This window comes from Cynara cardunculus (genome assembly GCF_001531365.2).
Source record: "Cynara cardunculus var. scolymus isolate 2C chromosome LG 15, CcrdV1, whole genome shotgun sequence".
NCBI classification, from domain to species: Eukaryota; Viridiplantae; Streptophyta; class Magnoliopsida; order Asterales; family Asteraceae; genus Cynara; species Cynara cardunculus.
In genome coordinates, this window is record NC_037542.1 from 11,470,583 (window position 1) to 11,487,712 (window position 17,130).

The 17,130-nt window shown below is 34.0% G+C and overlaps 3 protein-coding genes across 3 annotated transcripts; all 3 read right to left on the reverse strand.

The window, feature by feature from the left end:
- Positions 1–2,381: 2,381 nt before the first annotated feature.
- On the reverse strand, positions 2,382–3,302 carry LOC112528529 (syntaxin-124-like). Its single transcript, XM_025139557.1, has one exon. The coding sequence runs from the start codon at positions 3,300–3,302 to the stop codon at positions 2,382–2,384; it is 921 nt and encodes a 306-aa protein (XP_024995325.1).
- Positions 3,303–4,204: 902 nt separating this feature from the next.
- On the reverse strand, positions 4,205–6,203 carry LOC112528531 (QWRF motif-containing protein 3-like). The gene is made up of 6 exons (XM_025139558.1): positions 5,169–6,203; positions 4,971–5,090; positions 4,750–4,866; positions 4,583–4,672; positions 4,387–4,494; positions 4,205–4,282 (listed from the first exon to the last, which is right to left on the reverse strand). Exons 1-6 carry the CDS (start codon positions 6,201–6,203, stop codon positions 4,205–4,207), a joined length of 1,548 nt encoding a protein of 515 aa, XP_024995326.1.
- A 2,499-nt stretch (positions 6,204–8,702) lies between these two features.
- On the reverse strand, positions 8,703–15,468 carry LOC112527920 (probable galacturonosyltransferase 10). The gene is made up of 2 exons (XM_025138777.1): positions 15,072–15,468; positions 8,703–10,346 (listed from the first exon to the last, which is right to left on the reverse strand). Exons 1-2 carry the CDS (start codon positions 15,222–15,224, stop codon positions 8,895–8,897), a joined length of 1,605 nt encoding a protein of 534 aa, XP_024994545.1. The 5' UTR covers positions 15,225–15,468; the 3' UTR covers positions 8,703–8,894.
- Between the last annotated feature and the right edge of the window lie 1,662 nt (positions 15,469–17,130).

A 17,130-nucleotide genomic window follows, 5' to 3' on the forward strand; every position in this document is an offset into this window, starting at 1 on the left:
GTTTGTATGCAATTCACATTCAAAATTAGTACCATAAATTTTTATTAAATGTAATGATATTTTTCTCAAATATTTTAACAAACTTTTGAATATTTATATTTCGTACTTATTTTGATTGATAACCGAGAAAATTTTAACTTCAATGTTTTAGGTGATGACAACTAAAATAAAAGGTATCAAAATACAATAAAATTTGTCTTAATTTTCATTTATGTTGTGTTCTCGTAACCTTTTTTGTGAAGGAAAAAAAAAAGTAAAACATTCGTATTCTTGAAACTTTTTAGAAGAAAAGGAAAGGAAAAGAAAATAATGATAACTTTCCTCCCAAATGTAGGAGAAAAGGGAAAGAAAGGAAATAAATTATGATTTTTTAATTATTAAAATTACAAAACTATATATTTTTAAATGGTATATTTCATTTCTCTCAACATGGAAAATCTTTTCGTTTTTCCTTTTCTTCTTTTTTCTTCTATTTCGAGAATACAAATAAAAAATTTATTTTCCTTCCATTTCTTCTTTTTTCTTTTCTCCCCAGATTCAAAAACGCAACATTAAAATAACTATGTATTTTTTTTTTCTTCAACAAAATCTACAGTGGTCGACTTATTTGAAGACTTGCTAATTTTGTCACATCGTTTTTTTTTAACAAAAACACTTTTGGAGCCATTTTTCAGTACACTTGTTTATAGAATAAGTTCATATATACCTGCTTGATTTTGAATCGTGTTTGGGTACAAGTTCGATTCCTATATTTAGCAAATACTATTACAAAATCCTATGGGTGGAGTATTTATGAGCCTTTCACTAAAAACCCATTCACAAGCTTTTCGAAATGTAAAAAGTTCTTGGTTTACCTTGTATTGGAGTTAGTTTTGAAAATTAAAAGTAAACTTCCGTTAGTTTTGATTTATTTTACCATATCATAAAAAGTCAACTTTATACAATAGAAATGAAGGCCAAATCAATTTAATTAGTTACTCTTTTGTAACATAAACTAGCTTATAAGTTAGTTTATTTTTTGCATAATTATTTGGATAAACATAAGCTAACTTATTGATAAGTTATTTATGAGAAGGTTTTTGACATTTTTTCCAATTATAATCCTGATCAATATTAATCGTTAATTATTATTAATTATTAATAAATATTAGTTATTAATATAAATATTAATTATTCAAGTATGAGTTTATAGTAATTAAAATTAACTAAAAATTATTGATTAATTGTAATATAGATTTTTTCTAAAATTAGTTTTAAGATAGTACTTATAATAATCAATTTTAAATTATTTCCATTAACATATTATATTGATTAATTTTTCATTACTATCTTGTTCTTTTTAATTATATTATTTAGAATTTTATTATGAAATATTTATAATTGATTGTTTTTTCAATATGCCATATTTTGTCATTTTAATGTTTATAAGCCAGTTTTTGTCAAACATAATTTATTTATTTATCAACTAACAATTTGTTTATCATTCATCAGCTAATTTGTTAAAACATAGCCTTAGTTCTCATAAAGAAGGTAGGATAACAAACCAAAGACGTACAACCATGATCCAAACCTTACCAACCCCATACGTGTCTTTGTTACAGTCCAACATTGAGTAAACGTTGACTAGATCTCGTTTACAAGGGGCGGATGTAGAATATAGATGGTGGCGGGATGGGCCCCCATTAGAAAAAAGAATTTTCGTTACTTAGATTAAAAATAAGTTTTATTTTAACTTCCAACCACAATCCCCTAGTAATTTTTGGTCTATGCTCCCACCAACAAAAGAATTACCTTGAAATCAACCAAAAAAGTATCTCAAAATCTACAACAAAAACCGAAAAAGTCCTTCGAAATTGACAATAAAACTTAAAGATCTCTCGAAATAAAAAAAAAAAATTAAAGATGTCCTCACTAGGCAAAAATCCTAGATCCGTTGTTGCTCGTTTATATATGTTGGAACCTCCCTTTAGCAGCTCCTTTTGGAATGTAAATCTAGGAGTTTCATATATTCTCTTATGGTATCAGAGCAATGACCATCACTATAGAGACTTGACACTCTGGGATAAATTGTACTTCATTGGAAGGGTGTGACAAAGTCTCATATCAATTAGAATTGGTTCATTTCTCTTCTATATATGTTGTAACCTCCATATCAATTAAAATTGTATTTTGAGGGTTCTGCACACTCTTAAATCCCCTATTAATGAATCTCCGGAACCTACTTTTTTTAACACACGTACTTTTTTTAAACATAAACAAAAAACAATTTTTTGACAAATAAAACATTATCATTCATTTTTCAGGAAAAAAAATTCAGAAAAAAATAAAGAACAATTGAAAATAAAATAAACAAAATTTTGAATCAAAACCTTGGAATCTTATCAGAAATGTAAGTTTGTCAATAACTTAATGGAGCAAATCGCAATGAAGATAATAATAAGGAAAATGTTGATTGCGATGCAAGTATATTTTCTTGAGCTCTTTTGGAACTCCTTTGCTTCTATTAGTTGTACGGTCCCAAGTCGGACAAATGAACTTGCATGGGCTACGTGACTCTCAATGTCGTTCAACTGTTGTCCTTGGGCCTCTACTAACACGGCCATGTCTAAGAAAATCTGGGGTAGTTCAATCAGATTCTTCTCTATTTCTATAATAGCATTATGCCTTTCTTGAATTTCTGAGATTGTGTCCATGATTTGGCCTCGACCCTGATCTTGGATTGCTTTTTGTAGAAATTCTTCACCTTTTCCCGTTGATATTAAATTATCAATTACTTCGTCGCTGGCTTGTTCACCGGTGATGGTAAAGTATCTTCGCCCGACAGTCTTCTTGTACTCATCATTTATGAGGGTCCGCAACTCTTGGAATTCGTCCATCATGATCTTGAGCTTCTTACCCAAACCGCTAACAACCAATATGCGGGTCCGATCAGCTGATGAGCCAGGACCACAACCTGGGATCTTTCGATTTTCAACATTAGACTTGTCGAGGGCCTCTAGCTTCCCGTTAATGACCTTCACATGCTTCAACACTTGTGTAAAATCCAAATCCATCTTGGACCTGAGCTGCTTCATCTTATTGGCATTTTGGACCATCTTGCTCTCTTCATTCGACTCTTGTAGCTTCTTGTAGAGCTCCTCGACAACCATCATGTCTTTCTTCACGTTTTCAACGTCTAGGAAGAACTTGTCAAGATCAACTGTTTCATTTATGACACCACCACCAGCCTCCATATCATCAACGTATGCTTGTCTCTTTAAGTCTTGATATTGCTTAAAGGAATTGGAAAACAAATCATTCATGTTGTTTAGAAAAAGAATTTAGGAGGTGAGATTTTAGGTTCAACTTATAGATTTTAAGCATAAAATGCTGGAAGAAGAAAAGGACCAACAAATGTTGGCATATATGTTGCAATGATGGAGACCCATTAACTTTGACTAACTAAATTATAAAAAGAAAGTCAAAGGCTAGGTTTTTTGCATTTTCTTTAGTTACTTTCTATTAATTACATTCATTATTAATCAAATATTTGTATTTTACAATTATACTGAATATATATATATATATATATATATTGTTATCATTTAAATTTAATCAAATATTAGTAATAATTAAAATGTTAAACATTTATACCAATATATTTCTTACCATATTTTTATATCTTAATGTCACATATTCCAATTTCAGATGGAAATGTTACAATTTATAGATTATAAGATAATAATTATATATGATAAATAATTTTTTTGGAACTTTGTAGTAACTAGGAAGCATGTTCTTGATTTTATGCTAACAAAGGATCATCAATAGACAAACATGGGTAGCACTACCTACACATTAATTCATATACACATGCACCACAACATCAACCACCTCTTTAATTTACATTAACATATTTTTTTTTTAAATAACTTAAACAGGTATTTGGTTCAATCAAATAAATGGAAATGAAAATGAATTTTCATTCCTCCAGTTTAATATGGAATCAAAATTTAGGCTTGTAAAAGAATGGGTCCATTATATTATATAAAATCAAACAGTTTCTTTTATTTTCATTCATATTAATTATTGCCTAATAACTCTTACCAAACACCCATTAATTTCATTATTTTTTAAAACTGATTATATAATACACTAATTTGATACTCAAACACATTGTTTTAAAGTTGTCAAATACAAACTCTAATTTAGTTTATCAAGATCACTACATTTGTTGTTGTTGCTGCTGCTGATTCAGTGAATCCATTGCAATAATGCTACACCTTAGATTCCTCTCTTGGATCTGTTTGATCACATCAGACAAACAAAAAGGATGATCAAAACATAAGATGCATGTGATGATCAAATAAACATTTTAAGAAGACAAAATTTGACTCAAACTTTTACCTCTAATGTCGAAATGACTCTTAAATGCTCAAAACATTCTTCTAACAACAACTTCTCTCGTGCTACAACCTCAGCTAGCTCCGAAAGTGTCGAGATGGTTTCGTGAGCCTATTTCAAGTCATTCGCAACAACGTCAATGAGATAGCACTCAAGTTAACTGTGCACAAAAAGTAGTATCTATATGTACAACCCTTACCTTGGGTGAAATCGATGATAACATAGACTTGATTGTAGCAACCATATGTGATGTATGTTGGAACGCCATTGAAGTTGATTCAAGATCCACCTATATACATACATACATATGACTAGCTTTTCTTTTTTAGATTTTAAAGTGTTTAAATTTGGTTTCAAAGTCAAAACCTTGGCTCCTTCGATAAGGGGTATCATACAAACAACGGTATGCAAATAATCTTTCATTATGGAAACATCCACGCTGTGTCTCGTTTCGATCTTTTCCCATGCCTCTAACATTTTGGTCTACACAAAAGAATTACAATCTTGAATAATAGTCTCGCGTGCGGATTAAACATGTGCGTAGTTTCTTCGTATTCTATAATATAATGAGTGAAAAGTTAACTCACTTGAGAATGTAGGATCAAGTTGAGTTTCATGTCTAGTTTCTCTTTTTGTAGTTGCAGCCTCTTTTGTACCACAGATTGTCGCAACCGTGTCATACTTTCTCTTGTGCATGACAACTTGTTCTGCAATATGAGGCGAAGGTTCTTTATTTGAAACAAGTTTGAGTTAAAGTGCTCAAAATGAAAAACCAGCATACAGACCTCACATTCAGCAGCTAAGTTCTGATGAACAGCTTGTGCTCTAGCATTCACGTACCTCCATTGCATCCAGCTATTCTGCAGCAATCTGAGCTGATGAACGCTTTCAATCATATATTTTCGGGTATCCAAACCCAACCTTGATCCTCCTTTCTTACCCTTAATTAAATCCAAACCCATATGGAGAAGATTCTTCTTAGTAGAACTAGGAGGCTTGGAGCTTGAAAACGATGGTGATCCGAATCTTGATGGGGAAGACTCCCATTCTGATGAAGAAGATAACGAATTTGCCCTTTTCATGGCGGTTTTGAGTGTAGATTTATTTGGAGAATTATGCATGGATGGAACTTCAATTACTCGAGACTTTCTAGAACTCATTGTTGGAGCCATATATGATGCCGGAGACGGGGAGTTTCTAATCGTCGCAAACGGAGAACCAAGATCACTGCTTTCTGAATTATCGGAGAGGGTATCTGATCTCATCTCATAATATGATGATCTCCGACGAAGAGCGTTTTCGTCTACTGATAATCTCCCAGGAAGTATAACTTGGTTCGAATCAAAAACTTCTGCTGATCTTGTGGAGGAAGACGATGTGGAAGATGAAATGGACGATCTTCCAGAAAACATCAGTTTTCCACCGTGAATAGGGGTGTGATAGTGGTACTCTTTCAAGATGCTTTTTGTATTGGAATTGTGTTCCGACCGTCTGAACTCCGTGCAGCTTTTTTGTTTACTAAGAAGCGGCGAGTTTCCGGATCTTTTGACTCCATCTTTCCGTCTTTCACTACCAAGGTGATCAGCAAGAGTGGCGGCGCCGGTGGTGGTTGGTGGATTTTCTTTTTGGGATTTTGATGAGTGAGTAGAGGAAGAAGGCCAAAGCCCCCGAATAAATCCAGTGTGTTTGTGTTTCTGTTTGGTGGATGACGATGGTTTCGAGTTCGGTGCTAGTGGCGGCGATGGTGGTGCTACGATGGGTGAGAGGTATCGGGAACTCACTTCTCGAGATTTTTGCCGGCGAGTTTGATCGGAGATCATGGTGGACCGAGAGCAGAGAATTTGAGCTTGTAGATATGGTTTATTTGCGAGAAAGTTGCGAAGAAAAACAAACGTCCGCTCAAAAAGTGCCTGCAAAACGGATACTGCGCCGGCGGGATAGTGAATTTACTAGATTGTCCTTGTTAGCCATTGAAATTATTCTCAGAGGGAGGGTATCAGTGGAGTTTTGCATGATTTGAATGTGAATAGAGGGTCAAAATATATAGTAGATAATTTTGAAATTTTGAGAAGCCGGCATCTCTCGGTGCTAAAAATCACACAATCAGGATCTGCCACGTGTATATATTGCTAACGTAAGTCACAATCGGATTTGCCCGTGGTCTCAACATCTTAAAATTCCTTTTAAGAAGAATATAAATGTACGCACCTAATAGAAAATCTAATACATTTCAATTTTAATATTTTATTTTATTTTTTATATTTGTTATTTAATAATATAGTTTTATATTATTTTAAAAAAGTAATAATATTTTTATGTTTGAATAAAATATAAACTTAAATATATAATCTGTAGTTAGTTACACGAATTAAAAAATGAAATTTTAATAAGTTTTAATTACGTAAAATTATTTGTAATATTGAATTTTAAATATGCATCAATAAACAGTACTTCATGCATAAAAAATAGTTTTTATTTTTTTTGTCAAATACTTTATAATATAGTATAGATAGATAAAAGAAAACATTCTAGAAATATATTTATGAAGGAATATTAATTTTTTTTTATATAATTTTATGCTTTTAATTACAATTAAAAAGCGAACCAAACACTTAATTAGAAACTAAACTTTGAAGCTTAAAGCCAAATCAATACAATTGCAAGAGCTTAATAACTTAAAAGAAAATCAAATATCAACTATATGCCAAGTGGTTGGAAAATTATTATTCATTAAAACATTGAGTAAATTACAGATTTCGTCTATGTATAGAAATTTTAAAGTAAGTCCGTCAAACCAAATAATTAAATTGATGGTTATTATGGTTTTGTTTTTGTTACGGATTAAATTCCTTGATATAACTTTACTAACAATTACTTCGTTAAATCAAGGGATTTTCTGTTTTTTTTTTTACATTTTTATTTCATTTATATAGTATAAAAATAAAATTATATAGTTTATATTAAAATTAGATCATGGATATTTTAGTTTTTTTTTTAGTTTTTTTTCTTTTAAATAATTTTTGTATAATAAAATTATGATAAGGGACCTAAACCGTAACAGAAGTAAACCCACAGTGACTATAGACGTAATTATTTTGTTTGGAAATTCAATCCATAATTCCTATATAACCACATAAATATGTAATTTACTCTAAAATATAATATGTAAATCAATAAATAAATATGGAATTAATTAAATGGAACTTCAATGACATGGATGTTGAAGAAATTTCATTTGTCACATATATTAAGATGAATGACATTGAACTTTATTATAATATTTACAAATCTTAACATACATGAACATACCTCATATGCCTTAATTTGAAAAATCTTGAACCTTAACAAACCGGATTGTACTCAAATGCAAAAAAACCACATAACGAAATTGTCCCTCATTTACATAAACCTATTTTCTAATCACCGTTGGATCAAAAGAGATCGAGGGCCGCAAAGTTCCTACCGGAAGGGGGAGTCCTCATTGAAACCCTATCATATAAGTATGTATGTGTATATAGGGTTGGGTTCACATGAGACCAAGTTGTTTTCATAAAACCCGTGAGACCATTTTTTTTACAATTGAAACTTCACAGCAAAATACTGTGAAGGTAAAAAGATCCGAACCTTCACAGTGAAGTTTCAAGCGTAAAAAAGTGGTCTGACTGATCTCACAAAAACATGTTAATCTCTGTGTGTGTGTGCATATATATATATATATATATATATATATATATATATAGTTCAACATATAGATTACAAACAACTTTAAGTGTGCATAAATGAAACTGGTTTTTACTTGAAAAAGAAATGGAAGTGGTTAAGTTAGTAACCTTAGTTCAAGTCTTTTTGTTCATTAGACACTATTAATTACCACCTAAAAATTGTTGGCATGTTTGCTATCAATTGCTATGTTTCATTTATTCATATAGACATTGCATCTTTTTCTGTTTATTCCAAAAGATTGTATATGAATAAGAAGCTTTCAAACAATGGAACGGTGACGAGCATTATTCAACAAAGAATACGAACTAAATATCTCGTTTTGGCAAAAGATCCAAATACAAGTGGGACCATTGGTGATGGAGGATCGAGTTTTGGAGAATTGTGGTCAAAGACCGATTACATGATTGATTTATCCGCTAATTACAATTATGGTTCTTGTGGTTTCATGGAACTATGGATTTCGTCTCTCGACTTCATTTATTACAGATCTCTTATTGTTTTCATCTTGTAACAGTTCTCTTCCCTCCCAGTCTTTTTATCCCCTAGAACCATTTAGCCCTTCTTCACATGTGAATTAAGCATACAAAGTTAAGATGTGGTCTCATAAATCACTAATAAATAACATTAAACTGACCCATTCAGTATACAAAGTAATTGTTACACCGCCCCCATCTAGTAAACCTTTATGACAACAACAGAATCCATGCACACACCCAGTTTGACATGAACCTTTACAGCCCTTACTGTTCATTTTGCACAACAAAAGGATCACAAATCCCTCATCCAAATTAGTGAAAATTGCATCTTTCCAGCATTGGATGACTGTAGTCAACATACTTCTCCCATAAAGCCTTGTACTTTTCTATTCCAATTTTCAACCAAGGCTTCGAGTTGCCGTTAAAGTGTAGCACGGCTCCATTTTCAATCACCTGAGGATCGACGTTCGTATATCCCAAACCTAGTACATGCCAGTGGGGATCTAAAGGCTCTGTCAATCCATAAAACGTAAGAAGTCCAGGTGGCAGCGTTCCCAGCTTCCACAACGTTCTGTCTACATTCTTTTCTTGCCAATAATGGTAAATGCCGGTAACGTTCCTTTTTCTCCACTCGACCAAATCAAAAACATTCATCCCGAAAGCCCAGCCACAAGCATCAGGGTCGAAATGGGATCTTATGAGTGGGTGAGAGTAGTTCAAGTACTTGTGGTATCTGTGAAATGTTTCCATACATGTTTCCACAGCTCCATTGACATTGCCATTCAGATCAACAGTGAAAAGACCCGAGAGATCCTTTTGAACCACGACATCATCGTCAAGAAACACCAGTTTCTTCAATGCAGGAAAAACTTCCGGAATGTAAAACCTTAAATGGTTCAACATAGAAAGATACTTGGGGTTTCTGAACTTGATTGGAGTTTTACCACCATCGTTGTTTCCAGAAAAGTAATAGTTCTGGGTGTCTGAGTCTTGTAGCTGTTTAAGAACAGGTACATAAGAAGCATTTAACCAGCTAAAATCTTCAAACTTCTGGACATCAACAGTCACCCCTCGGAAATTGTTCATGGTAAACCATGCCTTCATCGCAGCATAGTTAACTTCATCAGTTACCAGGTGGAAAACTACCCTATCAGGCTTTAGGGAATTTAAGGCCGTCGAGTTTATCACAACTGAAGTTGCAAGAATGTTGTCAGAGAAGACACAGAAATGATGCAGGTTGTTGTCTTTCAGTTTCATGCCGATTTGAACGTTTCTGGAGACCTTTTTTTGTAAATCCAGATGTTTGAACCATTCAGTTGTCAAACGGACACCAAGACAGTATAGGCTTTTGGGGACTTCTTCAGCAGCTATTTGTCCGTATTTGTTACTTTTATCTGTTACAGAACTCATCTGTTCTTCAAGATCCTGGATTCTGGCTTTGAGTCTCATGATCATGGTTGCACTGTCGTAATGGAGCTGTTGAGCTTGGAAGAGTAAAAGAGCCATATCTCTAACAGCAGTCTCTGATTCTCGAAGTGTCAGTGGTGATCGCCTTAAGGCAGCATTTGAAAGAAGGATCTGGGAGTTACGAATCTGAGCACTTAGTTCCCATGCAAATTGGAGATTGTTGCTTTCTTTTGCAATCACAACAAATGCCTTCGCAAGTGATATTTGATCATTGAGTTGCCTTGCGATTGAGTCAGGATTCAACATTTCAGCTGTGACATTAAGGCCCTCTATGACTTTATCATGCCTGTAAGAATTCTTCATAACAAAAATTCGAAGTACAAATGTTTTAATCTTGTCGAGTATTTTGAAGAACAGAGAGGAAGAACAGATACTGATGATTGACAAAATTATTTTTCAGATATCAAATAATGATAACACAACATGATCCTTGTATGGATCACATCTTAAATGGTAATTTCTTGTAGCATAGGTTCATATGGTGCCATGGCACTTTACTTACAGCATGCTTTATTGCATCAAAAACATCCAAACAAGTCTTTGCATTTGCAGCAATGCATACTACTGATTATCAATCACATCAAACAAAATTATTGCATTAGGGTCAGTTTTAGCTATGGCCTATGGCACATAAGCTAAACTTTGCAAATTAAAAACATCACTCTTGTACTTTGTTCAAATAGCAGAAGCACAGGAATGAAGGAGCACAGGCAATAATCCTCACCAAGATGTCTAGGATCTGACCTACAATCTGATGGTAAAGAAGAAAAAGAAAAAGAAACTGCAGCTAGGAGAATGAATTACATGACCATTATGCATTTCTAAAAACCCCACTAACAATCAACAAGGAAGCTGTGAGTTTCTAAATTGAAATGTAGCTAAATAAGAAAATGTACTACCATGTACCAACAGAAAAATGCTTAGAGGGGAGAAACAAACAAAGGCAACCAAGCATAAACCAGTATGAATAACTTCACTGATCTCTGCCTGCCTACGATAGGTTAAGGTTAATTTTTGGTTTCTTAAGTTGAACGTCTGTATTTCAAAATATAACTAGACTATGGAGAACTTGCAACTAGATGTTTCATCTTGTACCGTTTTAATTGTGGTTTTGGCATGTGAAGAAGACATGGTTTCCTTTAATGAGGCATACAAAGATGGAATACAAATTGGACATGCAGAGGATGTTCAAGGTGACGCCAATTAAAGTAAAATGACGGAGCGCAACTTGAAATGGTTAGGTGATATTAAACATGAATTATGAATGCATCAGCGAGGAGAGTTTGGTTGTACTAAAAGAATGGTGTCACATGAGGTAACAGTAAACCAGAATCATGAGTCGACTTATCCTAAAACTTTTAAATCCAAAGCTTTCCTTTCAACCTCCAAATTTGTAATGATTTTTTTTTTCAGAAATGATTTGTTGAATAGATTTGTTTCTTTATTGGATTGGTTTTGACCGGATGGTTTCATTATCATTTAAGGAGCACAAAAAGTATAAAAAGAAGCTTCTAAAGATTACAAGATATGATCTATCTGAATCTAAAGTCTCAAATCCAACAAGCATTTGAACAGTCTATTGTCTAGACGACAATGGACTACTACACTTGTGAAAATATTAAGGACTTCAAGATGTAGCATGAATACCCAAATCATAAAGCAGTAACTGTACACTGGATCACTCTTTATTTCCAACCCAACAAAATCAAAATCTGAACTGAAATGGACAAAAAGAAAATGATAGAAGCATTAATATCAAACGATAAGGATCAGATTATTACCTACTATTGGAACCTTATATATCCTAGCTAGATGACTAACCTGTACTCCAAATTTGAAAATGTACTTTCTAACTACCAGAGATCTTGATCAAGTATGCAGCTGTTTAACAAGTTGGCCCAACAAACTCGACTTCGTTAAATTTTGCGCACTACTTTAACATGGATATTTGGGTAGAAGTATAACATAGAGTATCCGACTTCTAAAATTTGTTATGGAAACTACAATATAGATAATAGAGTAATAAACATTTTTCATATGAAACCAACATTTTTCTGTAGTTTTTAGGTGCAAGAATCTTTGACCTCTTTTTTGTAGTCTAGGGATTTAAAACAACAACCTGCACATCAATTTGTACACTTTGTGGATAGTACCACTGTCGAGTGGCATCAGAGGAACTTCTCTTTTTATGTCTCCGTACTCATCATCCACATCATCATTAGTATAGAAGGATATTTACTTAGCCTTTACCTTCCCTCTTTTTTCCAGTTGTTTAGGTTCTTGATGTTCAGCATCTTCATCAACACCACCTCCTATAGCTGCTAACCGCCATGCTTTTGACTTTTTATTGCTTGAAAGAGGTTTCACATATTTCTAATTGTTGTCACTTTTGCAATTCATTTTTGTACTTTGTTCTGAATTTTCATCTGATTCATGTTTGTATCTTTGCTGTCTTGAAACTCATCAATATCCATATTCATCTCAACCAAGATCCACTCTTCATCTTTCGATTACTTTTATTGAGTTATGTTGCTTAAAGCATTTTCAATTAAGTTAATTCCATGGGCTTCATTTCAGAATCTTTGATTGTGACCAATGGTGAAGTTCTATGCCGTAGAAGTATCTAAAAGCTTCCACAAAATGCAAGAAGTTCTATACATTAAAAGTATCATGAAGCTTCAATCTATCTTGGAGCTTCCTGAGCTAATTTGTTATTCATTGCTCCGCCAAGTACCACAGGTTTGCACATCGCCCAAGCCAACCAAGTTTCCTCAAGGTCGACCTTCATCTCGTCAATTTGATCCTGAAGTTATGCCAAGCTCTCAAGCAACTTGCTTTAAACACGGCAATTATGTGCTAGTGGTCCCAACAACACCAGCTAGCTCGGCATGTAGTCCTTGCACTTTTGTGTCCATCGTTTCATCAAATCACTCACTCATGCAGGTTAAGTTAAGTCACTCTTGTACATGAACCATGACCAACTTGTGTGATGTGTCATGTCAAACGTGTTTCCATGAAGATCTTTGGATCTCTCATGGTGAACATCCTTCTTTGGGTTCTCCATACCAGTGGCATCCTTATTTGATATCCTTGCAGCATTGATATGAACAATCTGGTTGTGCTAAAAAATATTTGATCGTAACACTAGATATGAAGAACACATGAAAAGGTTGAAGGAACACTTTTTTAGTCTTCCCCAATTCTCGTTTATTACTTTCCCCCATGATACAAAATGATCATGACACTCCCTCTTTCAGGAAGTTTCACCACTCTAAGTATCTAGATCAATAAAGCTTCTAGGCCCAACCACATTGTGCTTAATCAAGAAGCTCCTAGACCACTCTAGAGATAGTAGATTAAACTAGAGCATTGTGGTGTCTTCTATGATGTTCTTGATCTTTCTTGGAGAATCCTTACTTGGCGAACCTCGAGGCATTACTTTACAAACTCAGGTCAACGTGAAACTGATACTATCTTTTGTGGTAGAGTAAGGAAACTCGGAGAACTTGTTGGTCCATAAATCATAAATGCAACTCAAGACGAGTAACAGTTACTGATGAATTATAACCTTCTTAAAAGGTGATGTTTCATTACATTTGTTTCTAGCCTGCTCCTATTCCCCCAACTCCCCACTCTCTTTGTAGGTGAGAGGCTAGACATTATATGACAAACTACTATCTATTGTGGTCTATGTTTTTATGTCGATTTCTTCATACTAGAAGCAAAGGTGCTTGTACCCTTGCCAAGTCCCAATCTTGGGTGATTGGTAAGGACGTAAGGTGAGTTGCGCACCCTGTGTAACATTGAAATTATCCCAAAATTGTTGGACATGAATAAAAGAGATATGAAACTGTGATATAGGAGTGATTTAGGTCATTTTTTACAAAGGGAAGATGAAAATTCATGGTTAATGCAATTAGACATTAAGGCCAAAAATCTAAAATAGAACACCGGTATTATTACTATGATAGAAAGAAGACTAAGCAAGATAGAATTCTTTTCCCTTGATGGTTTGGACTAGTATGGACAAGCTAAGTAGAAGTAAATGTTAGATAAGACTTGCATCTAAGTAAATTTATATTTTATATCGAATTTATAAAATTGTAAGACAACTTCTTCCTTTTATCGGTATGGTTCTTGTACACACACATGTTGTTTGTGTGTGTGTGCATTAACCCCCTGTAGCCTTAAATTGTTAATAATCCATGTGTTAAACCAAAGGACCAGTTGGTCCATACATTCAGCTCAAAATGGTCAGAGTCATATGGAGAACTACAACCTTCCATTTGTGCACCTTAAGATTGGTCAGAGTCTTGGTGTTGAACTACGACCTTCTACTATATGATGTTTTTAGCCTCTTTATTGGTAGGGTGGGAGGGCAAATGGTATATAATAAAATTTCTATTCCGATCTATATTTTTCGTTGTGAAAACAATCCTAATTGTTTATTTGGATGACCAACCTGGTATATTGCACTTCGATTCCCTTCATACAACCAATTAGGTTTGGATAGAAGAGAAAGCCAATGTCAATTCTCTGCACCATTACCATGAGAGCCGGCATGTTGCATATGCAAACCAACTTCTACATCTGATTCATCTTCCCATTATTTATCATACTAGGAACGGTGGTAACTTATATTTGGTGAAACAATAATATTCGGGACTACTTTTGGATCACATTCTTATTTCAGCAAGAGTTACTTCACAATTTGCAAACTACAAATAAAAGAATTTCAGGCACTGGATTTATGACTACAAAATAAAATCCGAATTTTATTCTTAACTTCTATTTGAACACTTAATTCTTCATGCAGTTTCAAACAAGTAATACTGATTTCGAAGTAACTAGTAAGGATGGGGTGTACCAACATTGCGAGCAGCAGGTCCCAATAATCAGTTACCACACTACATTTCCGATTCACAACCGTATTGGAATAGCACGTTCACAAGACAACCATAAAGAACTTGTATTCAACTTAAAAAAGATTAAATTCAGAATAATTAAGATCCTTCAAATTACCTTAGCTAACACGGATCTGGATCTAGGTTGGGTGCTCTCTCGACTTAATAAAACGATCAACATCAAAGCCACCAATCCACATAATGTTAACCAAAAGACATTCGAAAATCGCCGCCTCGCTGACCGCCGAAACTCCGGCCTTGGTCTTCTCATTTCCTTATATTTACAACCTGATAAACCCTAAAGTCGCATCCAAGTACAAATAAATAACAACCCACCACTGCCGGCAGGCAATACGAATCAAATCGAAGTATTTAAGAACTGATGGAAATCTAGGGGTATGGTGAATTCAACTGAATTGAGATCAAGAGGTATGATGTTAAAGGAACAATCTAGGGTTTGACGTGTGAGATTTTGGCATCAGCCAAGCACTGAAAAACAGTGTGTAGCAGGCAGCAGGGCAGGAGTGGACGAGAGAGATCTAGTTGACTGTTAATTTTGAGTGAATTACAGGTATAGCCCTTCATATATCTATTAAATTTCACTTTCTATCCTTTACTTTTCTACTTTACGTTGACAATGGTTTTACTGAAAATTTCTATCATTTATCCATATTTTTCACGTCATCATATTTGAGGATTTCTTGATTATAATTATTCTTTTATACATACTTTTCTTTAAAAAAACATAACTCTCATGATTTTTAAAGTTGATCTTTTTATTTCTATAATTATAAAAAAAATTACCAAAAAAATAAAGAAAGAGCTTAAAATAAGTATCAATAAAAGTTCTTTTTTCCAAATCTTCAATTTTTTCTATTCTGTCAATTATTTATAATAATTCATAAATCAAGATTGAGTGACTATTTTATAATGAAACTGCTCCCTGTGGACATCTTTCGATTTAAAAAATGTATCAAGAATTCCATAACCTTATTCCTAAAACGGAGACATTGATACAACATAAGACATGATCAATCCGACCGTGTGTTACATGTGTTCTACAGGTTGCACTCCATCTATCGATGACTTTATGGTGTGTGTGTGTGTGTGTGTGCGCGCTAAATACTTAATGCAAGATATAAGAAGCAAGGTGATTTCAAAGCGAAACATTTCCCATTTTTGGGTCTTAGTAAAGTTCCACTCTCTCTAGCACATGAGTAGGCAATCTTGGCACTAAACCCATTGCAAAAAGACTTCGTTTTCCGCTCATAAGTAGGCTCTTCTCTAGGACATATTTTGACTTTGATCTTTGCAGCTTCCTTCATTCAATTTCTGCCCGGTCATCCTATGAAATAATAAGCTAAAGGGGCTTGAATCATAAGAATTAAAAAAGTCCTCCATTGTTAGTCACCGAGAAGACTAATTATGTAGCTTAAAAAGTACCTTMGGACACCACTTTTTCTAAAGTCTGGTGAGAGTCTTACGGAGTCAACTTTTAACTTGCTCGTTCTCCCCTCTTCAATTCCCAATGAACAACATGAACCTAACCTATCATATGTTCAATTTGATCGATCTGATACTTAGCCTTTTCTTCTTTCCTTTTTAGACCAACCTATCGTTTATAGTTCAATCGTCTCTCTATGCACAGTCACATAGGCTTTTATAAGACTGCACTTCAATACTAGACTGATTATTCCATCGATTCAAATGAAGGACGGAAGAGCACAAGGCAGGAACAATTAGAAAACCTATAACCCTTGAGTAAGTTCGCACTTAATCTTGCTTTCATTTCAACAATTTAAACTGAAGGAAACAACTATGAGAAGGTAAAAGCAAGGTTAGTTGTGGTTTGGTAATAATCAACATCGAAAGGTAGCAGAACAAACCCACTTGCCAAAGTTTTTAAAGAGACTGAAGCAGGTCGAGAGCCGGAGAGACTAACAAGCGAGTATAGTTGAACTAGAGGACATAGTGGATTAGATTCAAAAAATTCATGGCACAACCACGTAACATCACATCATAATAATCATGAGTTAGAATGCCTAGAGTATCAATTTGATTGTCCAAAATAACAACCCAAACAAGATCGGACATCATCCAATGGAGAGGTAATTGCCTCCGCTTCTCTCAGTCCACTTCAGAAACTCAAGAGATTCTATCAAGTATCCTCTCAAAGT